We start from the raw sequence: 22,216 nt of genomic DNA, 5'->3' as shown, positions 1-22,216 counted from the left end.
AATTAACTCATCCCCTCTCCAGACCCTGGGCACTCTGCGCCCGCAGTCTGCCAGCCACACGCTATCGACTACCTATGTGCTTGGAAGCAAACATGTCTCAGCCGTTCATTTCGTGCTTTAACTTGATCTATTTTAGTTTGTTTGCCCAACTCATATATCGCTTAGCGTTATTTATAGAAATTTGACTGACGCCGGTAAATTCCCAACCAACAGAATCAAGGGAGTACAATACCTACAATACCTATAGTAATACAAATACAACAAATACAGGCCCTAATTAATCTCATACTTGGCCAACGCCAAAGTAGCCTTCCGTACAATAATGACATGTCCATTACATCTTCTTGTCCCCGTTACACGGCGGCATCGTGGCACGCTGCGTCTTGAGCGAGTCAATCACCTTATTGCGCAGATCAAACAGCTCCCGATCCTTCTTGTCCGCCTCGTCCAGAAGCGCTTTGTACTTGTTCTGCCAGTGCTCTGCCTGCAGCTGCGGGTCCGACGTGTTCGGCCCATCCTCGTCACGCCCGGCCCCGTCCGCCCCGTTCCCGTGACTGCCCTCGCCGCCGCCGCCGCCGCCACGCGCGCTCGGCTTCAGCCGCCACATGCTAAACGGCACCGAGGCCGCCATGTTGAAGTAGCCGTGCAGGTGCCCAAACTGGTATTCCCATTCGCACTTGTACGTCGTGTGGCCGTCCTTTTCCCCCTGGCGCGTGCACCGCGTCAGGTTGGTCATGAGCATCCGCGCCCCCGCCAGCGCCGCCAGGTTAATCAGAAACGCCTGCGACGATGCCGCCGTCTTGTACATGTTTTCGAGCGTCGCGTTGATAATGGCCGTCGCTTCTTCCATGGACGAGCACTGCGTCGACTTGCCGTCCTCGTCGTACCACTGGGACTCATACGTCATACGCACAAAGTAGGCCATGACCCCATCAATGTTGGTGCGATCCGACATTGTTTCGAAAAAGTATTCTGGAATGCTGTTGCCCGGAGTTTCGCCCAGTGCGATGCCCACGTTTTCTGACGCGTTAATGGGTTCCCATTTTTTATACTTGTCCCCGTCCTTTTCCACAGCAAAAGGCTGCCCGGGAGGCGGCGCGTGCATGTTGTCGTATATGGGCAATGGTTCTTTGTACGACTGCTCCTGGGCAGGCATTGCCTGCGGGTGCTGTACTTGCGGTTGCGGCGGGGGCGGTGTTGCTAGACGCACCGAGCCACTGGGTCGCTGTGGAACTTGCAGAGAAATGCTTGGACGAGCTGGCCGGGAGCCATCTTGTTGGTTTTGTGGAATGGAATGCGAAGAATAAGGAGCTGGTCGATGGCCATCTTGTTGGTTCTCTGGAATGGAATGCGGAGGATATGGAGCTGGTCGGGAGCCGTCTTGCTGGCTCTGCGGAATGGAATGTGAAGGATAAGACGGAGCGGACCGGGAGCCGTCTTGTTGGTTCTGTGGGAGAGAATGTGAGGAATACTGGGGTTGTTGAGGATGGTTAAAAGTCATATTGGGCTGGGACATGTCCTGCATCGTGACTGGTGGTGTAGCGCTCATAGAGCTGTTTCGCGATAGTTGACCTCCCATGTGGCCATCCAAATCAGGCTTGTCCTGAGACTGCAATGCATTCGGTGTATGCGGCCACGCAGTGCCAGCCGTTGACGGGGTATCAATTGGTGTGCGGTGGATCGGCGGCCGTCCTCTTGTTTTCTTGGGCATGTCCTCGCCACCCAGCTTCCACGCTGACGAGACATTCTTTGCTCCGCGGCGCTGGTGAGGGCCGTTCGCCTTGCTCGGCGTCACGGCAGAACGAGGCTCGTCAGCCCAGAAAGCGTCCCGTACAGAGGGTGTGACGGCCGAAGCGGGCCAGCGCGTCAACGGCGTCTGCATGGTTTCATGGGGTGGCCATCCGCCCACTGCACTCATGGGCGCAGCGTCCATGGGCGTCGATCGCGGGTCGGCGCCATGGGGCCAGGCTGACTGGGGCGCATACTCGTCGACAGCGGGGGCTGGTGATGTGCGCTGGCGCTGGTTGGGGCCATTGCTGGCATTGTCGTTGTCCGGTCTCTTGCGGCCCCTCTTGGGTCGTATGTGAGGTAGGAGTGCCCTGAGGGCCATGTCGTCCTCGACGGCGATGCCATCCCGGACAGGCGTGGCCACGGGGTTGGGGTCCACGGGAATATTTACCCAATAGTCATTCGGCATATCCATGAGGTACTCAAAGAAGGCTTTTACATGCATAGAATGTAGCCATTTCTGTATAGCCGTTAGTGCCAGACTTTAGATGCAGTAGTCGGGCTTACGTACCTTGAGGCGGACACCATACTGCGCAATCTTCTGAACGCTCTCCTCCTTGGCGGGATCAGGGGGCTCGACGCCGAGCTTGACGGTCAGTTCGGTCCAAGTCTTGATCTCCTTGCTGTAAAACCTGCGGACGAGCTCGTAAATGGTAAAGGGTTCAAAGATCTTGCCGCCGCTGCGAGGCGGGTTGCGAAAGGCTTCGCGCAACGTCACGGTGTCGCAGTCTGCGGGCAGCGCGGGGTTGCAGTGAAAGATGAATGCGACGTAGGCATCCTCGATTGTCTCGGCAGCGACATTGCGGTCTGGCAGCGCGGCGCGGCCAGGGGCAGGGCCGGACCCGTGGCCATTGAGCAGAGCCATCCTGGCAGGCAGGCAGGCGCCGGGCGTCGTGGGCACGGGTTTGCGCTCAATCGCGACGAGGTTGCGGCCGGCTGTCCATCAAAGAGCCAGGTTGTGGCCACTTGGGGGGGTAACAGGATGAGGGCAACAGGACGAAGCAACAGTGCAAACTCAAACGCGCTGTGGCTACCTAGCTGTGCTTGGCGTTGAGTCGGCTGGGTCGGTGTCCCGAAAAATGCGGTACAGAAATGCAAACAGCTGCATAGACAGCCGCCGCGTTGGAACAGAGAGACAGGGTTCGGCGATGGCAGGTCGATGATGAATAGCGGAAACTAAGACTAGCAGGCGTTGAGGATTAGTTTCGCGGGAATAGTTGGCGTGAAGAGTAGTGGCGCTCTTCAGACCGGCGGTACCGAGGGGGTTCGCTGGGCTGATGGTTGAAGTCGGCAGTTTTTTTTTTGTTAGCGGCTATGTGGCCACCATCATTCGTAGGTAGGTAGAGCAAGAAAGGAGTTGGGCGTGGCCCGCCACAGCACAGGGGGGAGGGAGGGGGAGGGAGGGGGGCCGACCGGTTCGGTACGTACACTGACTGATTTCTTGGCTGCGAAATACGCGAATGCCAAGGGGCGCAGAGGTGAAGCTGGAAAAATCACATCTACACACCTGAAAAGCAGGCTCAAAAAGGCAATCAACTCTCGGTTCTCGGATGACATTGCCGCATCTGCCTTTGCTGCGGGGTTCCGTGTTCCGTGTGCTAATTAGCCTCTGTTCGTGTTGCCTCGGCGCGTGCTGCACGGCTATGTATTCTATGTATTCCGCCTCGATCACGATGGGACGGCAAAACAAGCAAGACGGCGACTTGGAAACCATCTCGTGGGATTCAGCATGCCAAACCAACAAGAGAAAAAAAAATATACAACAACTCATTAACTACATTTGATGGATTTTCCAGGCTACAGCCCCGGCTTCGCACCATCGGCTCGGGTTGTCGCCAGACGGCATAAAATAGTCAAATTTGCCCATTCTCTAGTGCGCTGACTAACAGTCGCTACGGAAATATGCTCTGTGTATGCTCAGCCTGATTGTTAATTGTTAGTTAATTAGCTGGTGCACCTTCCGCAGCCAGATTTCAGATCGACCGAGTATTGTTTTGGCAACTTGATGCTCTTCCACCCCTCCTTCCTCATCGTTGATAATACCATGTAGTCCCGCGCATGCCCTCAGCCGATCCTGCATACACATACAGCCTGCATCCATCCTGCATAGGAAACCACCCTCTTAGACTACACCATCCAACCTCCCTATACCGCTGGCCCAGCTCAATTTCAGCATCATGTCCCTTCACGACCATATATCCATTTTGCGGGAGAGGCGTCGGCTGTGGTTACTACGCTGGTGGATCTGGAACAGCTTATCTCTCACCATCGGCGGCAATAGGACATGGGCAGCTCTGTCGGCTCTCGCTCCTTTGTGCACATGATTTCAAATATAGAAGCGACTGAACAATCTTCATTCAATTGTCCCTCCCCTTTTTTTTAGTCCCCGAAGATGGTGACATGCGCACTTGACGCCGGGCCCCGGCCAAGTGGCGTGATCCTGTAAACCACGCCCTTTGCGCCGTGTCAAACTCGGACATGGTCAAAATTTCGGCCGTTTAATTGGCGAAAACAACAGTCAAATTACGAAAGCATCAACTGGATGAGTAATGATCAGAGTGGTGCTGCATCGCAGCCCGCGGGTCCGTAAAGTCCCCCGGCGGTAAGAAATGGCGTCAACCTGACCTACATTAGTAGGCTTGATTTGAAAGCGATTGATTAGAAATCACACCATTCCGCTGGCGATGGGCATTCCCTCGGGAAATCTATCAAATATCCCAAGCCGCCGCCACATGGAAGCAAGCTACTGCTTTAGTGCAATTCAATTGCAACCCCGGTTTAAGACCAAAAACGAAAAAAAAAATTATCGTCATCGTCCAAGTACCCGGCGTGTGCCTCACCACTTATACAGCCAACATCACACGGAACGATCATTGTTCCTATACACAAATACAAACTTCGTATACCGGAGTTCATCCATCAACACGGCATTGTTCCTTCAAGCTAAAAAGAAAAAGAACAAACTTCTACCCTCACCACACAATGGCCGCCGCAGTCGCCATTCCCCGGGGCGACGTCTCCGCCAACCTCAACTACTACCAGCCGCCGGCCGACAACTCGCTCCCCTACAACAACATCGACCCAGCGCCGCCGCTGCCCGAGCGCAACTACTCAGACGTGGTGCAAGCCACCACAATCCACGACATCCGCGGCCGCGAGGCCGACTTCTCGCTCGACCGGGACGCCTTCCAGGTGATCCAAGACGTGCCGCCATCCGCCGAAACGGCCTTTGCCTCGGACGCCTCCATCGCCGCCCACTACTACCCCGAGGTCGAGCAGCTGCTGCTCGCGCAGATCCCGGGCGCGCAGCGCGTCTTCCTCTTTGACCACACGATCCGGCGGTCCGCCGCCGGCGCCAGCCGCGGGCCCGTCAACCGCGTGCACATTGACCAGACGGCCAAGTCGGTCGCGCAGCGGGTGCGCCGCTACTTTGGCGACGGCGACGAGGCCGCCGCGCTGCTGCGCGGCCGGTACCGCCTCGTCAACGTGTGGCGCCCGCTCAACCCCGCGCCCGTCGAGAGCAACCCGCTCGCGTTTGCCTCGGCCCGCTCCGTCGACGACGCAGACGTCGTCCCCGTCGAGCACCGCTACAGCAACGGCTACACCGGCGAGACCGCCGCCGTCAGGTACAACCCCGCCCAGCGCTGGTACTACCTCAGCGGCATGACTGGCAGCGAGCGCCTCCTGCTCGAGTGCTTCGATAGCGAGTCGCTCAAGCCCGGGTCGACCATTGCCGGTCGCGCACCGCACACGGCGTTTGCGGACCCTAGGACCCGCGTCGACGCCGAGGGCCGTGAGAGCATCGAGGTCCGCGCGCTCGTGTTTGGACCGTAGGGGCCGGGTGCTCGTGGTCCGCGTTTGTAGCTTGTACGCTCGATATAGTAGTAGCAGCATGGGAGGAGCCTTGGTTTAGTCGATCAATTGAACATTGTTAGAAATAATCATGCTATATTGTGCAACTCGCAGTGTGAACCAAGTAATTACTCTGAAAATAAAAGCTTGCAATGTAAATCAACTCCAAAACTCCAGCTCATTCTCATACCTAGGGTCTGTGTTGCCTTGGTGTCCATCTCGCTGCCCTATCGCCCATCAACTGCACGTCGATACAGGGGACTTCAACCCGGCCCGTCATCCCACTCAGACCAACAACAAGGTAGAAAACAAGGATATCCAGTACGACCAGAACCTCTGCTATAAACATCTACATGAGAGAAATGACAAGTACAAACAAACCGCAGTCGCGCGGAATTACAGCAGCCATCATTCGCCATCGCCGCCCGCTCCGCCAAACCCCAAAATCATCAACGCCCGCCATACTTATGGATGAGGCCAAGAAACGTGGGAGATCAAATTCAAGTCTCGTAGTATAAACAAAAACCCAAAAGAAAAAACATGCTCCCGTCAGAATCCTAACCGCGTCGGCCCTTGCCTCGTCCGCTGCCTCCCGTGGCCTGGCGGCTCATGGCCGTGCCGCCGCTGCTCTGCCTGCTCATGGGGACCGCCGCGGCAGCCAAGGAGGACGCGGCGCCCGAAGGACCCGGGGGGCTGGGCTGGTCGCGCAGACTGCTCGTGAGGCCGAGACTCTCGCTGATGGCCTCGGGATCGTCGCGGGGCGCGGCGGTGAGGCCGACATACTTGCCGCGGTGGTACGGCGTGGCGACTGTCTCGAGCACTCTCCGCATGCCGGTAGGCGCGTCCAGGTGCGCGCCGGGACGGTGGTGCGTCTGGTCGTACTGCTTGAAGAAGCCCATGATGGTCAGGTCCGCGGCGATGTCGTCCTGCGAGAGCGACACGGGAAAGTTTTGGTCCGCCGAGCGCGGGTACGGCTTGAGGTACTGCTGCGGGACCGGCGGCGGCATCTTGGGCGGCTCCTGCGCGTGGATCAGGTCCAGGTTGCCCGGCAGATCAAAGTTGACGATGCCCTCGAGGCCCAGGATCTTGTCGTCGAGAAAGTTTTGCGCGGCCGCCGCCGCCGAGGCCGCTGCCGCAGCGCCTCCGCCCCGCGTGCTTCTAGTCGCGTGGGAGACGTTGCGCTCCATGGCGGGCGCGGCCGACGGCGTCGACTCGTCGTCGTCGCCACCATCGCCGTTGGCGTGGCCCGAGTCGCTGTCGTCGTCGGGCAGCGACGCGTTGCCGTTGGCGCGGTTGCGCAGAACGTACTGGTGGGCGGCAATGGCCGCCGTGTTGTAGTGCATCGAGAGCTCCTTGTCCGTAAAGAGCTTGTCGATACTGTAGACGGGGCCGTTTAGCTTGGCCAATGCGCGGGCCTTTTCCGACTGCCACAGCGGCGTCGTGCTGCTGGGATCCATGCCGCGGCGTGCGGGCGCCGAGGCGTCGTCCTCGAGGTTGCGTTTGCGCTTCTTGCTATCAGGAAACAGCGTCAGGTCGTCGACGTCCTTGCGCAGGCGGGTGGCCCGCTTGCCGTGGGCACCGCCGGGCGAGCCGGGGTTCGTCAGGCTGAACTGGTTTGGGTTGAGGAGGAGGGCGTTGGAGTCATTGATTTCGAGCACTTCCTTTTCACGGTTGAGTCGGTTCTTCTTCTGCGTGAGGGTATTTACAAGTCGGTCGCGGAGGGTCCTTGAGAGAGCTCGGTGCTCGCGTTTAGCCGTTTCGACCTTGTAGGTATGTGTGTTCTTATATTCTTGCACTTTGCGGTCGTATTCATTCTGGTAACCATTGTTAGCCTGGGCGTTTTGTTTGATGCCTCCCCGAGAGTGTGCGGCATACCTTTGACTGCGCCAACTGAAAGTCGCGAATTTCCACAAGATCCTCAAGGTCGTCCATAAACTCAGGGAATCGAATACCAGCCATGTCAATCATGCTTCGCGCATTGTCCGAGTTGGCCATGGGGCCGAGGACCTGTTTGTGTTCTTTGCGCAGTTCATCAGCCGCGTCGAGCGGGTTCTCCGCATATGGGTCGAACCGCTGCACGAGGTTGATTTCAAATTGAACCTTTTGTAGCTGGTCGCGATACGTCGGGTCCTGTTCGCGCTGAAATTTTTCGCTCATGACGGTGAGGCGGTCCTGGAGAGCCTGTCGCTTGCGGTCACGCTTCGATTGGGACGCAGCGGGCGTGCCGCCGGGGGCAGAGGCCACGGCAGCGTCGGTCGTAGCCATTCTGAATGTGGTGGGTTATGTCGAGTTGTTGGGCGTGGTGTGAGAAGGGGTATTGGCGGTATATATATGTATATGAATAGCGCGAGGGAAAGTTAAAAAAAAAACCTTTGACGAAATGATCGCGAGGCCACTAAAACTTGTCGGCGGCTTGCCAGCTAGTGGTGGTGACGGGTTAGACCAGGCTTTTGCGGGACAAGGCCTGCGGGCTTGCCACGATGACGGACAAGAGGAGAATTAAAAAAACAAGAGCAGGAAAGCTGGCACTCCAAGGAACTCGACAGACAACGCGGTCAACTTGGTCAACAGTGAGGTGAGGAGTAGCAGTAGGCGAATGAGGCGATCTTGGTGTTGTGCGACAGCCTTTCTGCCCCAGCCGCTCGCTCATGGGCCCTGGCTAGAGTTGTACTAATGGCCGTATTGGGCCATCTCACCGCCCGCGTGGGTCGCTTTGTATTTCGAGCAGTAGATCTGATTGGCTGTCGGGTATTGGTGGAAAGACCCGCACAGTAATGATAGATAGACACACTATCCGGACACACTGTACATTATTTGATGGAATTGGATGCAAAGAGAGCAGCTGCCTTGGGACTCTTGAATTTTTTGAGATAGACTGTGTTGTTCAATTTGTATTCATGCATACAATATGCATGTCGGGTCAAAACGCAGTCACAAGGTAGTTTACACAATACGCCACTACCAGCTTCGGTATCGCTGTCTCATTCATCATTATAAAGTCTGGTCATGTTTACAGTCCGCTCCGTAATTTTTGCAGCTGGCTGATGAGCCCAAATCCCCCCGGCGGTTGCACCGGCCTCGTCTCCTCCCCGATCGCGGGCGATCCCGTCCGTCTCGCGCCGCCCTCGGCCGTCTTCTTGACCGGAGACGCCGCGCCGCGCTGCTGCTGCTCCAGCTCCCGCATGAGCTCCTTGTGCCTGTCCTCGACCATTTTGGCCAGGCTCTCGATGAAGCGGCCACGGCCCTTTTCCTCGGCCGTGCCCTTCCACACGCCCGTCAGCGCCTTGAGCTCCTCGATCCGGTTGGCCGCCCGCTCGATGCCGGCGACGGAATCGTCCACGGAGCCGCCGCCGCCGCCGCTCTCCTTGGCCGGCTGCAGCAGGCTGCTGATTTCCTCGCGCAGCTCCTGGAGCTTCTGCTGGCCTCGTTCTTCCGAGCTCTGCTGCGCGGAGCCCGGCTCCGGCGCGGACACGGAGAGGAAGGACGAGGTGACGGAGGTTTCCGACGGGGGGAAGCCAAAGTCCATGGCATCGCCAAACGTCTTGACCACTTCCTCAATGCGTGACCGCACCAATGTCAGCGTCCGTAGTTGCTGCACGTATGTTGGCTCATTGCTAGTGCTGTCTGCCTCTGTCGTGGCCTGCACAGAAGGCTCGCCCCGTGTGCTGTTCTCCGTGACCGTGTCCTCGCCATCTTCTCCCCCCGGCGACTTGATCTCGCCCTCGCCCTGCTTCCCTCGCGCACCCTCCGGCACGAACTTGGCAATGTCCTCCCGCAGCGTCTCGTGCAGCGTCTCAGTCAGGCTGCGCGTCTCGCCGTGCAGCAGCTCCACCTGGTACGCCAGGCGGCCCCCGCTGCGCAGGATGTCGTCGGTTAGTTGCGTCAGCGTCGACGACATGCGCGTCGTCTGCGCGTTGAGCTGCGAGAGCAGCGCGTTGGCCTGCTGCGCGAGGTCCGCCAGCGGCACCGTCCCGGCCGGCGAGGAGGCGGGTGCCCTGGGCCCAGGCGCCAGCGGCGGCAGCTTGGCGTTGAGAAAGGCGGCCGCGTCAAAGGACGGGCCCAGAAAGTCCTGCACAAACTCGTCGGCGGTGTGTATCGACTTGGGCTTGCTCATCTGCCGCGAGGCCCCGCGGGCGTGGCCGCTGCGTGTGGCCGCGCTGCTGGCGCGGCGGCGCAGCTTGGGGTCTGAGGCCATGTCGGCTTGGCCCCCTCCACACTAGTTCAGATGGCCGTCAAGGTTCAAGTCGACGATTTCGAGGCAATCTCAACTAGCGGTCTGGCAGTCACGACGACGCTGGTGTTTGTAGCGAGGCCCGATATTGTGCCGATGCTCGCGGGCGAGTTCAGCGCTGTCTGGCGGCCGTCTGGCCACTGCCGCCACCAAAAAATGGATGAGCCAACGACCCGACCCACGCTTGTGGACGACCACTATGACATTTTTGCTCGTAATACATACGCCCTTTGCATGTTTTTCCATGTCCGACTCATTCCTTTACAAAACTCACCACTCCTCATTTGACCCTTGGATCTTCCATGTCCACTAAGAAATGAGTCAAGACAGCCAAGAAATGCGCATAGATCCCGCCAGAGCGGCCACGCTCGTCTCACAGCTCTCCTCGGTCCAGCAGCGCATCGCGGCCCTCAACCCCGGACGCAATGTACGTGTAACCCTCTCCATCTCTCTCTCTCTCTCTCTCCCTGCAGGTAGCCGTGGGCAGACCACTTAAAATCCTCTTGGCAAAAATTTCTCCCTCCTCATTCCATGCTTCTATACTAAAACATTGCAAAATCCCCCAGGTCCGCCTCGTTGCCGTCTCCAAGCTCAAGCCCGCCAACGACATCCTCGCCCTGCACCAGGCGCCCGCCCATCACTTGTACTTTGGCGAGAACTACGCCCAGGAGCTGACGCAAAAGGCGGCGCTGCTGCCGCCGACGGTCCGGTGGCACTTCATCGGGGGCTTGCAGTCGGGCCACTGCAAGGCGCTCGCCCGCGTCCCCAACCTCGTCTGCGTGTCCAGCGTCGACACGGCGAAAAAGGCCGGCCTGCTGCACGCCGCCCGCGCCGCCCTCCGCGACGCCGACCCCGCCGTGCCGCGCCTCGCCGTCCACGTCCAGGTCAACACGTCCGGCGAGGAGGCCAAGTCGGGCTGCGCCCCCGGCGACGAGACCGTGGCCCTGTGTCGCGAGATTCATGAGCGTTGCCCCAGCCTCGAGCTCATCGGCCTCATGACTATTGGCGCCATTGCCCGCAGCAAGGCCACCACGCCCGAGAACAAGAATGACGACTTTGTCGCCCTCAAGGAGCAGCGCCGTCTCGTCGCCCAGGCCCTCGGCCGCGGGCCCGAGAGCCTGGAGCTGAGCATGGGCATGAGTGACGACTTTGAAGGAGCCATCGCCGAGGGCAGCGGCGAGGTCCGAGTGGGCAGCACAATTTTCGGTCAGCGACCAGATAGAGCCGAGGCCAAGATCCGTGTATAAATAGCTCCGGCGGCATATCATTTTAATTACGCACTCGTGTCTCCCCTTTTCCACACTGTCTTCAGTCCCCTTGATTCATCCCAGGCAAAGCCTACTGAATAATTTCTTCTTCATTCTTTTTCAAGCTTGTCAACTTTCAATTGCAACCCGCCAAACGCCAGATTGTTCCCACGAGCCTATACAAACAAATGCCAGTCATCCGGGTATTTGCCCCGACACTAGAGTCACGCACACACCCGTATCAATGCTTCCTCCCAATCATGACACCATCACACTCCCAAATGCATCGGATATGTCTTGTCTCGTAGGGGGTTCAGGGAGGTCGGGTCCTGCGGAAACACCCATGCTGAGATGGTCTTGCATGAGCTTGAGCAGTACTGCCGGCACCGAATCATCGGTTGCACGAATTGTTAGTCGAATCATCTGCGTCAAGCGTTAGCACAAGTAATGTTCCTAAGGCGAGTAAGACGTACTTGACTTGCGTAGTTTGGTTCCAGTCTCATGAGACAGCCAAACTTGCCGCCTTGCGTCGTATGGAGCACACTGGCACCAACAATGTTCTTAGGGTTGGGATCGAGCATATCAAGCAAGCGCCATCGGAACCCCTCTACAGACCTCCTAACAAAGGTCTCTGTAATCTCCCTATTCTTGGCCTTGGCGTGTACACCGAAAATACTCTGCGCTTCTCTTTCGCCCGCGCTAATTTGCTTCCATCGCTTGAAAAAGTCCTCTCCTGATAGTTCCGCAGGATCCATGAACTTGTGTATGGCAATGGGAAGTTTGAGCGTAACAGCCTGCAAAGACCCCGCCAAGTAACTGACTCGGATTGTCGGGCTTTTTGAGAATGTCTTTTGCGCCTCAAACATGATGACTTGTTGCGACTGCCCGCCATGGACGAGACTGCTGTCTGGCAAGTCTTTTACATCCCACGTCAGATTGGCCTTTTCGCTTCGGTCCAAGTCCAAAGTAGTCGTAAATGAAGCGATTTCGCCGGGATTTTTGTTCTTGAAGTACGCAATGATGCAAGCCATTTGACCGCGGTATTCGGATCGGATGCCGATTTGCAGCTGGCCATCCTCATATAGCACACCTTCCGATCGAAGCAAGAGGCGATTGTAGCCCTTTTCCCAGCCAGGCGACAAATGTGCGGCGCTAGCCAGGTTCGGTGCTTTGGCCGGCTCAGCAGGTGAGCTCATGTCCAGGCCCGCCAGATCATTTGCTCCATGCGAATGTCCTCCGTTCTTTCCATTGAGTGCATTTCCAGAGCTGAAGGAACGTTTGAGACCAGGCTTGGCCATGCTCAATTCCGTATTATCCGCATTGGCATCCTTGCCTCCAACAACCCATGTCCGTCTATCGCTAGTATTCGCGTGCTTTTGGTGTAGTCGAGACAACAGGGCCGACTCTCTCTCGGGGAAAGGAGGCATCTCGTCGCAGACTGTTCTCAACAGGTCATCGGTGGGGAGTGTAGCAAGGGTGAGGTATTCGCAGGCTCTTTGCTGCATTTCCGAGTCCAAGGTGTAGCTGTGGATTTGAAAAACCTGGACGAGTTGAGGCTTAATCTCCGGGAATAAGTTGACAAATTTGATAAAGCACGAGAGAATCATGGCACGTGTGCTGGGTGACGACGTAGCCAGCTTGTTTTGCAGAGCCATAAACTGCTCAATGGGGCTGCATCGCGGCTGGTCCGCGACTAGGTGGCCGAATTCGCCGAGGATATATGCTGCAATCTTGACAAGTGTTTCATGGCAATGGTCCGACTTGATGTGTTGCAGGGCGTTTTGGGCAGCATATATTTGGAGCTCCTCGTTGTTGGAAACGATTTGCGTGACGCGCTGCCAGACTTCGTCGCTAACATGATCACCAGCCATGGCAATCAGCCTGAGGGAGATGTCGACGTACCACTGGACATCGGTAGCGTACTTTTCTGTCAAAATAGCAATCTTCAATACCATTTCTTCACGTATGGCGTAGTCGGCATTTTGAAGGTGATGCAACAGCTCTCCGACGATGATTCTAGCATTTGTAGAATCACACATGCTGTAGAGAAGATCCAGTCCCTTGCGCCGAACGCTGATGTCACGATCCTTTAGTGATCCAAGAATGATGCTTTGGTGCTGTTTAATCGGAGAAAGTGTTCGAGTGCGCGCGGCCAAGTGCGTCATAGCCTCAAGGCCGAGGTAGCGAACATTGGTTTCGCGGCTTTGAATGAAACGACCCAGACGAGTGGAGATTTGATCCATGAGCTCGTGCTCGGTATCGAGATGAATGATGAGGTTGATGGCCTCGAAGAGAACCGCATTTTGCGCATTATTCTGCTGCACATTCTTGCTGCCTTCTGTTGCCAGGCTCAGAATCTTTTGCAGGGCCTCTCGTAGCATATTGCGGACATGCGTATCATCTAGTATCTGGTTAGTGACTATACAGCATGGCAGTCATACTGAACAAACCTGAGGGCGCAAAATACTGAAGGAGCCTCAGGAGCTTTACTTGGAGCCACGGGCAGGGAACCTTGTAGTACAAGTAATCGGCAGTGTACTCGGCATCGATGACAATGCGCTTGAGTCGAGCAGCGGCCTTTGCGTAAGCACCCTTGTACAGATCCAAGCTGTCCTGTGCCACTGTCATAACCAATGAGGTGACAGAAAGTGCAACGCCGAGATCTTGGTCGTCCATCAAGTGTATCAGACGATCAGCCCACTGCGGGCTGACAATTTCGGGGCTCTTTCGATACAGACGTAGTAGAGTAAGGGCTGCCTTCTTTTTTACGAACGACTTGGATGTACTGTGTGCAAGCATTAATAGAAAGAAGCATGGTGTGAGAATGCAATGGCACTCACGGAGCTATCAAAAGCCGGTGGACGTCAGCACTTAGAGACTCGCCCATCTCGCGGCCTCCGACATTGGCAATGGCGTGGAGAGCCAGGCAGTTGAAGAGCTCATTGCTGTCCAAAAGATCCTTGCGAATGCTGTTGACGACAAGGTGAAGGAGCTCGTGCTTTTCATGAAGGAAGAGCGTAACAGCCAGATACCCAATCTGCTTCTCGGAGTACTTGGTAGCTGAGATGAGGTTGACGGCTTCGAGGTGGCCAAAGTCGACGTTCCAGCCCAGGATATAGATGTACAAGAGTTTGCAGACGTATTTCTTCTTGTGGTAGCCATTGAGGTTTCCGTCTTTAAACTTTTGTCGAATATTGGCGAGTTCCTTGTTGATGCGCTTCTCCTCGAGCTCTCTGGCGCGGGCATTGCGCAGATCAGCGATGAACTGGACCAGGCCGCGCATGTTCGCGGTGCTATTGCTCGAGCGGCCTAGGAAACCGCCCCCCGAAGACGACATGTTGGGCGTTTTTTATTCGGTGGTCGTGGGCGCAATGCAACGGTTTCTCGTTCTCTTATTCGTCCCCCTTTCCGAGATCAGTAGCTCGGGCAGGCCTCGCAGGAAAAGTCGCAGGCGTGTCCGGACTCGTGCACTGTTGGAATGTTCGTGTTAGGTCGTCGCAAAAAACCGCATGCTCCGGGAAGAACATGGGAGGCACGACAAGATGCCAAAGGCGGGGCGCGAAGAAGTTGGTCGTCGCTTTGCCTGCGGCGCGCTTGTGTAAGGAGGGGGGGCGAGACGACGACTAGACCGATGGGTGGGTGAGGCGGTGGTGCCGGGCCACACGGGGTAACGAGTCTTGTCGACGGGGAAAAGGGCGCCTGCTGCAAAAGAAGGTTATGGGATTCGAGTCAGCGCCAGATAGACGTTGAGGGTAGCTCGGTGCAGACGAGGCCAAGGATTCCGAGGCTGCGTAGGTAGGTTGTGGTTGAGAGGGTTGAGAGGAGGTTGAAGAAGTGGCGCTGGCAGGTAGGTGGTCGTGGAGGTGACGGCGGCGGCGCTGTCAAGCGAATCCTGGCCGCCGGAGGTACGTACCTACTAATGTTAGTATGCAGCGGGCCACTATTTTCGCAAGTCAAGCACAGCTTCAACCAGCCCGTGCATTTTACCACTTTCCAGTCCTCCTTTTTTTACACGCCCTATGCAGCGCTCGGCGTCTATTTTTGCTACTACTGTGTAATGTCATGTCGGCATGCAGCCGAAACTTGAATAGCCTGGCGAGGGCGCTCCCTCGACCCCCTCTGCATCGCTGCTGCGCGCCGCCTGCTGCTCGTCGAACCTATGCCGTGGCTTCGTCTGCGGCCCCGCGCTTCCAAGTCTTCAACCGGCGGACGAAATGGCTTCAAAAGGAGCGCGCTGGAGCCAATGCGGAACAAGGCCGACAAGCCGATTACCTCAAGGATGAGGTCGCCATGCGCGTAGCCGAACGATTGCTGGTATGCCATCCCGGCCTGCGCCCTTTGCTTTCCCGCTGGGGGGCCGTGGGGGTTTCGGGTTTCTTTTTTGCTAATGCGTGCCTTCAAGGATATCAATCGGCATTTTGAAAAGGTTCTCGACCTCGGCGCAAACAGCTGCAACATTGCACGCGCCCTCACGGCCGACAACCCGGATCCCGATCCCGCCACCCCCGAATCCGCGGCCCTGTCGACGCGCATCACAGATCTGACTGCGGTTGATTCCTCGGAGACGCTTCTATACCGCGATGCTGGCCTCGAGTTTAATAAGAAGCTCAACATCAGGCGCCTTGTGCTCGAAGACGAAGAGACGCTACCGTTTGAGCCAGCGTCGTTTGATCTCGTCCTCAGCTCGCTCAGTATGCATTGGATCAACGACCTCCCAGGCATCCTCTCGCAGATCAACAATATTCTGAAGCCCGACTGCCCCTTCATCGGGGCCATGCTCGGCGGCGACAGCCTCTTTGAGCTGCGCACGTCGCTCCAGCTGGCAGACTTGGAGCGCCGTGGGGGCATCTCGCCGCACGTCTCCCCGCTGGCGGACGTGAGAGACGTCGGTGGCCTGCTGCAAAAGGCCGGATTCAAGATGCTGACTGTGGATGTCGATGACATCATCGTCGACTATCCGGATACGTTTGCGCTCATGCAGGACCTTCAAGCCATGGGTGAGAGCAGTGCCATCCTGGGCCGAGAAATGGGACCCATAGGACGCGATGTCCTGCTGGCCAACGACGCCATCTACCGCGAACTGCATGGGAATGAAGACGGCTCGATTCCTGCGACGTTTAGAATCATTTACATGATCGGCTGGCGAGAGGGCGAGAACCAGCCTCAGCCCCTGGCCAGAGGAACTGGCGAGACTAGCCTAAAGAGTCTCCTGGAGCAAAAATAAGACCCCCAAGTCTCAGATACATGTATTTATAACTATTTTCAAAACAGGACAGTAATTTAGACAAGGCGTGAAACATCAGCAATCAATACGTGAACGGCAGACTAGAATTGTAGCTGCTTTGTCTATGTGTGAAACTGGCTTTTTCAACCGCCAAAAATACCAAGCCCCTCAATCCCGTGCTGTTATTATACTCGGCGCCAGTCGGTCATTGTCCTGCCAATGCATCCCAAGCCGGCCACCTCGACGAGCTTCTCATGCCAGCTAAGCATGACGCTCATGCCAGCCGACGCTGGCTCGTTGGACGCGCCGGGGCGGCCGCCGACCTGGCTGAAGCCGCCGGTAGGTTGGGGGGCCATTTTGGATGCGCGTCCGCCTTGCGATCCCGCCATTCCCTTGTAACTGTGGTGCAGCGTTCGCGTTAGATCAAGTTTCGAGAGCATGGAGAAGGCTGCGTTGTGGACTACTCATACATGTACTTCATCAGGACGTCGAGGCACTCGCTGCCACCGGGCGACTCGTAGATGCGCTTCAGCAGCGGCGTCATGTCGCTGGCCTTGATGGACTGTAGGACCTCGGTGAGTGTTTGCAGATGGGCATCCTATAAATTTGGGGGGTTAGTCTGTCTGCTTTGCCAGCTCATACCGCGTTTCCCGACGTGGTGGGGGTGGAAGCTGGCACGCGAAGGGGCTAAACTCGAGCCGTATCCCCGTTCACGCATCTCTTATACACGTCATCCTCGGTCATCGTACCTTGGCCGCATCGGTTCCGTTGTATACCGGCGTCTCCAGACACCCGCGAAGAGCCCCCTCAGCATCGCCGCCACGGAGCAGCTGCCTGACCTGGCCGGACAGCCCGCGCACGTCGGCCTCGGTGATCTCGGGTTGCGGCGGGTGCAGGGTCGAGGTGTCAAAGTTGACGCTCGAGTCTTCGGTCAGGGCGTCAATGTTGATTGTGCGCCAGGCATCGCCGAGCGTGGCGCTCGTGTGCTGCTGGATGATGGACATGGTTTGAAGAGGGTGGAAGCTAGGGTCAGGAGGGGGGCGGACGAGAGATGAAGGCGGGTTGTCGCGCAGAGAATCTCTCGCGATTGGGCGACGTGTTTTATTGGAATGGTAGCTGCTTCGGGAGGCCCGGGGGTTCGCGGAGGTTGTCGAGGACGAGATGGTAGTGCAAGTTGTGGTGAAGCTTAGCTGCCTGCGTCACCAGTTTGGCGGGGTTCTTCGACGGCAAAGGCTGAGTGGCTGGAACCGGCTAAGGTGGGGCTGGATCAAGTAACATACTTCGTGAACTTGCATGCGCTGCATTTCATGTCTGTAGTGAAATATGTTCGTACGAGTTTCTCTAGTGTATTCTTTCTGGCAGTTTTTCCTAGTCTTCATGTGGCATCCGTCGCAGCCCATTGCCACCCACGGCTTTACATGGATGCTCTCCTTACACTGGACTGAAAGAACACAGCATCTCACGTGAATGGAAACGACCAAATAAGCAATGTTTGCTCTGCCCGGGTCACGGGATAGACAGATACACAAGTTTACAGGCACAAACACCTGCTACCAAAGTTACTAGCCGTCTGGCTGTGCAATTGAAATCTATGGCAACCTTGCAAACGCTGGGGGTTCTGTCCAACGTCTACCCGGGAACCAACACCAAACACACCAAACCAGGAACGAAGGCCTACCCGGGAGCCAATGAGCCAGCGAACCAACGGGACATTGAGCCCAAGCTTCAACGGTAATTTGAGCTGCATAAACATGCTCACCTTTTACTCGATAAGCAGAAGCAATTGGCAATTTACGCTGTAATAGCCGCTGCTCACCCGCGCGCCCGGCTAATGGCTGCGGCACAGCTGCTGCAAGCCCAGTGACATCTGTAACATCATCGACCAATAATCAAAGAGCCAAGATAGGATCCATTCCGTCACCATCGCAAATCCGACGATCCTGGTTGCATATCTGGCTTGTGTGGACAAAACACCCCCGAAAAGAAAAAAGTCTGCCAAAAAAACACACACACAAGTAACACGCTCACTGACTCGTCTGACCACAGCAACCAGGACGGACGGCCCACTGTCATACTCCAAGACGTGTCAGGAGGCAAGCCAACAACCCTTTTTCGAGATTGCCTGATCTCCCGATATAGCAACAAAAATGTTATTGAAAAAAAAAAGGTATCCGCACGACGACCAACGGCCCGGGGAGGCCGCGAAAGTTGCCGAAAATGAAGTTGACTCCACTGCCCAGCATTGACAGCAAGTTGGACCAGGATCCAGGGCCCTTCCAATGGCCCGCCTGATGAAGGGCTTAACGTTTCTCCTACATGGGAGGCGCATGCGGCAGCATAAGCGCAATGTCGGCAAACGACCAACAACGCCCATGAGCAGGAATACGACCAAGGGCACGACTATTCATTAGCCCACGTTGAAGCGTCGATATCCGCCGCGCATGGCTGCCTTGGGGAAGAGCCAAAACGTGTCATTGCTGGGCACTTTTGCGGTATGCGTTTTGCAGGTAACCTTCCTCATCCAGCAAGTTTTGGCAACCTGCGTTGCAATATTTGCTAATAGTAAGCCAATGTGGCATCGGATACTTGGACGCCTTCGGGTTAGCCCAAACTTGTGTTGCCCAACAAAGCCCCCCCCAGAAGTGCCAGCGGTCCTGCAACTTTGAAAATATCCTTGCCGAGGAGAGAGGCCGACAAACCCGCAACACGAGTGGGACAAGAGGAAAAAAAAAGGTCCTGCCAAGCTAGCCATGGAAGGGCTCCCCTTTTTCCAGAAGGAAAGGAGAAAAATAAATAAGAAAAATTCCCAGCGCCGAGCCTTTTTATGCACCCCGGCTTTTTGGTTCTGGTACCTTGCAGGAGTTCCACAAGAAGGGTGTTCGCAGCAACACTAGGTGTCGCAATTATTCAAAAAAATAAATTGAAAGAATACACCCCTGCTGCCCTGTCGATGGAACTGGGAGAAAATTTTTCCCTCTTGTTAAAATTGCGGCGGCCTGGGGTACGGCGCGCGGTGGAGAGACGGCTGGGCTTCCGCGGTTGTCTGGCAAGTCGTCGTGTGGTCGCATTGGATGGTACCTGGTGTGGAATAGTACTGCATTTCAAGACACGTCGGCGACTTGGCCAGAAGAAATTCTGAACAAAGTGTCTGACGCGTAAAGTGATGATGTTGATGCCATGTTTTGCTCAAACGACAAGAAGAAAAAAAACACACCACCACCAACCACACCACTGGTTGTATCAATCGAGGCAACAAGTGGGACGAAATCCAGAGTTGAAATGATTCAATGCGCAATGTCATCGACTCATCGTGCACCGGGGAGGAAACAAGACATACCTGGTCTTTTTGCCTGGTGCGCTTTCCGATCACCAGAGAGCTTCAACAAAAAAAATGTGGTGGCCGGAATGAGTTGAGTTTTTTTTGGCTCTCGGTGCCAACCAAGAGTCCACAATTGGCAGGCCGGCCCTGGCTAGGATCCTTTCTTTTTTGTTCTAGAGTATCCATGTATAGCGTTATCCTGTATGTATATCCGTACCGTACTTTTGAATCCTCCGTGAGAAGTGGCAACAGATCGCACTTCACCCGCCGGCCCCCTGCCACACAGACTTTGTTTGTCCCAGTATGAAGCTGGAGCAACCGGTATAGCCGGTTGCAATCTGTGCGGCAATGTGGTGAGAGCGATGGGCTTTTTTCGTCGTTGGCCTTGAAAAGATACCGAGTCAGGATCACACGAGTAGGTAGGTAGGTAGGGTGGGTGCTGCCGCGAGTCAAATACCAGCCGCAAAACATGATCCGTATATCAATAGCATATGGCGTCTGCGTCAATGTAATGCGATTCTACGTAGACAGTCATTTGCTGGGTGCAAGCATCAAAGTTACTTGCTTTGGTGAAATCCCGAACATGGCGCCGTGGCCGGTCGGTTGCTGCCACAAATCAGTACGAGGTGACTCCGCCACGGACTGAGCAAACTAAAAGGCAAAAAGGCTAAAAAGAGAAGCAATGAAAGCTGGCTAGATAACGTATCTCTCTCTTATCCTTTGCCCTTCTTTCATTGTTCAGTGCCGCCGTTGAACATGTATCTTTGCCGAGGCCGTTCACATGTGTGGCGCGGACCGTGGGCCGGGAAGGGCCGCCCCAGTCAGAGCGTTTTTACCCGTCTGTGCATTTTGTGACAAAGAAAAAAAAAGTAAAAAAAAAAGTAAAATCACAAACCTAACTATCAAGTTGCTGATAGAAAAGGTTGTAAAACAGGAGCTGATTGAACAACTTGGTCCTCGCGTTACGGAGTACTGCAGATGGCGCCCAACAAACGGGCAACTTTTTTTTTTTCTCTCTCTTTTTTTTCTCTCTCCTTTTTTTTTTCTGTTTGACTCGCTACCCTCGCTTGAACCAGCGCCTCGGTATCAGACAGCCGAAGAGGGACAGGGAGGGGGTGAGAGAGACCAATGTTTCAAGTGCAATTTGGGGAGCTGGGGAAGTCTTGCCCGAAGCGGCCTACGTTCAGGAACAGGGACCTTTTTTCTTGACAAGATTTTTTCCCCACCGTAATCCAACTGGGTCTGTCTTGGTAGTTACCCGCTAAAGGTCCCGAAGCTCACATTCTGATCCAAGGCCAGATGTGACGAAATGCTCAGATTCAAAACTGCAAAGTGCTATTCTAGTTAACTATTCTGTCCGTCTCAGCCTCTCCGTCTCTGCTCCCCGAGGGCCAAACGGGCACGTCTCCCAGCCACACTCGGGCACTCACTTGCCCATTCTACTTTTTTCACGGCCTAAAAAGTTTTTCAGTCATCTTACTATTCCATCGTTATTAATAATAATCTCGTACAAGCCAACGGCAACGCACTAGTCAGGGCCAGCAAAACCAACTTGGGACCCTGCAGACGCTAGTGTGTAAGCTTTGACAATCAACATATGCTCGCTGGTCAGTGGTTTTCACAAACCCGGTACGTGATATTGACGGCAAGGGCACTAATACATACGTACTCTACTAGTTAGCAGTGTTGCAATAGCGCTTGTCATTGCTTGACAAATGGCTGCGGGACGCGGCGTGTTTCTAGAAGGCTTCTAATCTGGGGGGAGGGGGCCGAATACATATTGTCGTCCTCGGCGTACAAGCTAGCCACTGGTAATCAAACGACATGTTTGAACAATTTTTCTTCCTTGATGTATGTAGTACAGGACAGGACTGATAACCATTATTAGCTGCATCGAGCATATGCGTCGCGACGAAAGCCAAGCTTGGCCCTCCTGCAGCGCACGTCCGGTTCGGGTGTCACTGGGATTTGCCCTGCAGGTATTCTATGGCTCCGGCACGTGGCTTTTTTTTTGTCAATGACGGAGATGGCAATGTGAATCTGGCGTCTGACACCGTGCATATGACAGCGGCTCGGCAACACACACACACACACGCTTTGTTGCCTCCAACTGAATCACGGCCCACGCGTCGCAACTGGGGTTTGGGACGTGTTTCGACTTGCCTTGGACGGGCCAATGCGAGGGTTATCTCCCCCGATGGAGAGAAGCGGCTTGACGTCAGTACGAGTCACTTGGGAAATGGGCATGAACGAAAAAAAAGCAAGAGAGCACTGATGTGTGTTTGGCTGGCTCGGAACCTGCCACTCCCAGTGACGCTCACTGAAGGAAGGACTGCACTGGATTGGATAAAGCACCTGTATGGGTCGGCTAGAGCGCCTGCAGGAAGCAGATCAGTTTTCAGTTCCCATGCATGCAGGTTCGGCCATTCATTCATTCACTAGTTATTACCTACCTAGTTAACTCAGTTATTAAGCGACGCATCACACCCTGCTGTAGCGCCCTTGAGGGTCCTCGGTAGAAAGCGTAACCTTGATACGCATCAGTCATGCTTCGT

At 55.6% G+C, this 22,216-nt stretch overlaps 8 protein-coding genes across 8 annotated transcripts; 3 read left to right on the top strand and 5 right to left on the bottom strand.

Moving 5' to 3' along the window:
* Positions 1-334: 334 nt before the first annotated feature.
* On the bottom strand, positions 335-3,345 carry CCM_04796 (ARS binding protein Abp2, putative; the record flags this gene model as incomplete). Its single annotated transcript, XM_006669942.1, has 4 exons — positions 335-2,248; positions 2,300-2,724; positions 3,217-3,272; positions 3,296-3,345. 4 exons carry the CDS (start codon positions 3,343-3,345, stop codon positions 335-337), a joined length of 2,445 nt encoding a protein of 814 aa, XP_006670005.1.
* Positions 3,346-4,770: 1,425 nt separating this feature from the next.
* Positions 4,771-5,622, top strand: CCM_04795 (methyltransferase; the record flags this gene model as incomplete). The annotated part of the gene is made up of 1 exon (XM_006669941.1): positions 4,771-5,622. One exon carries the CDS (start codon positions 4,771-4,773, stop codon positions 5,620-5,622), a length of 852 nt encoding a protein of 283 aa, XP_006670004.1.
* A 575-nt stretch (positions 5,623-6,197) lies between these two features.
* Positions 6,198-7,905, bottom strand: CCM_04794 (deacetylase complex subunit Sds3, putative; the record flags this gene model as incomplete). Its single annotated transcript, XM_006669940.1, has 2 exons — positions 6,198-7,454; positions 7,516-7,905. The coding sequence occupies 2 exons, from the start codon at positions 7,903-7,905 to the stop codon at positions 6,198-6,200; spliced, it is 1,647 nt and encodes a 548-aa protein (XP_006670003.1).
* Positions 7,906-8,650: 745 nt separating this feature from the next.
* Positions 8,651-9,835, bottom strand: CCM_04793 (uncharacterized protein; the record flags this gene model as incomplete). The annotated part of the gene is made up of 1 exon (XM_006669939.1): positions 8,651-9,835. One exon carries the CDS (start codon positions 9,833-9,835, stop codon positions 8,651-8,653), a length of 1,185 nt encoding a protein of 394 aa, XP_006670002.1.
* A 373-nt stretch (positions 9,836-10,208) lies between these two features.
* On the top strand, positions 10,209-11,118 carry CCM_04792 (alanine racemase family protein (ISS); the record flags this gene model as incomplete). The annotated part of the gene is made up of 2 exons (XM_006669938.1): positions 10,209-10,298; positions 10,438-11,118. 2 exons carry the CDS (start codon positions 10,209-10,211, stop codon positions 11,116-11,118), a joined length of 771 nt encoding a protein of 256 aa, XP_006670001.1.
* Positions 11,119-11,376: 258 nt separating this feature from the next.
* On the bottom strand, positions 11,377-14,455 carry CCM_04791 (AP-2 adaptor complex subunit alpha, putative; the record flags this gene model as incomplete). Its single annotated transcript, XM_006669937.1, has 4 exons — positions 11,377-11,541; positions 11,592-13,519; positions 13,569-13,903; positions 13,959-14,455. The coding sequence occupies 4 exons, from the start codon at positions 14,453-14,455 to the stop codon at positions 11,377-11,379; spliced, it is 2,925 nt and encodes a 974-aa protein (XP_006670000.1).
* A 725-nt stretch (positions 14,456-15,180) lies between these two features.
* CCM_04790 (Methyltransferase type 12) lies at positions 15,181-16,342 on the top strand (the record flags this gene model as incomplete). The annotated part of the gene is made up of 2 exons (XM_006669936.1): positions 15,181-15,432; positions 15,521-16,342. The coding sequence occupies 2 exons, from the start codon at positions 15,181-15,183 to the stop codon at positions 16,340-16,342; spliced, it is 1,074 nt and encodes a 357-aa protein (XP_006669999.1).
* Positions 16,343-16,527: 185 nt separating this feature from the next.
* On the bottom strand, positions 16,528-17,346 carry CCM_04789 (Arp2/3 complex subunit Arc16, putative; the record flags this gene model as incomplete). Its single annotated transcript, XM_006669935.1, has 3 exons — positions 16,528-16,741; positions 16,813-16,940; positions 17,092-17,346. 3 exons carry the CDS (start codon positions 17,344-17,346, stop codon positions 16,528-16,530), a joined length of 597 nt encoding a protein of 198 aa, XP_006669998.1.
* Positions 17,347-22,216: the final 4,870 nt, after the last annotated feature.

Source organism: Cordyceps militaris (genome assembly GCF_000225605.1).
Source record: "Cordyceps militaris CM01 unplaced genomic scaffold CCM_S00003, whole genome shotgun sequence".
In the NCBI taxonomy this organism is placed as follows: Eukaryota; Fungi; Ascomycota; class Sordariomycetes; order Hypocreales; family Cordycipitaceae; genus Cordyceps; species Cordyceps militaris.
The sequence above is the reverse complement of the archived record's forward strand: the minus strand, read 5'-3'. Positions and strand labels throughout refer to the sequence as shown.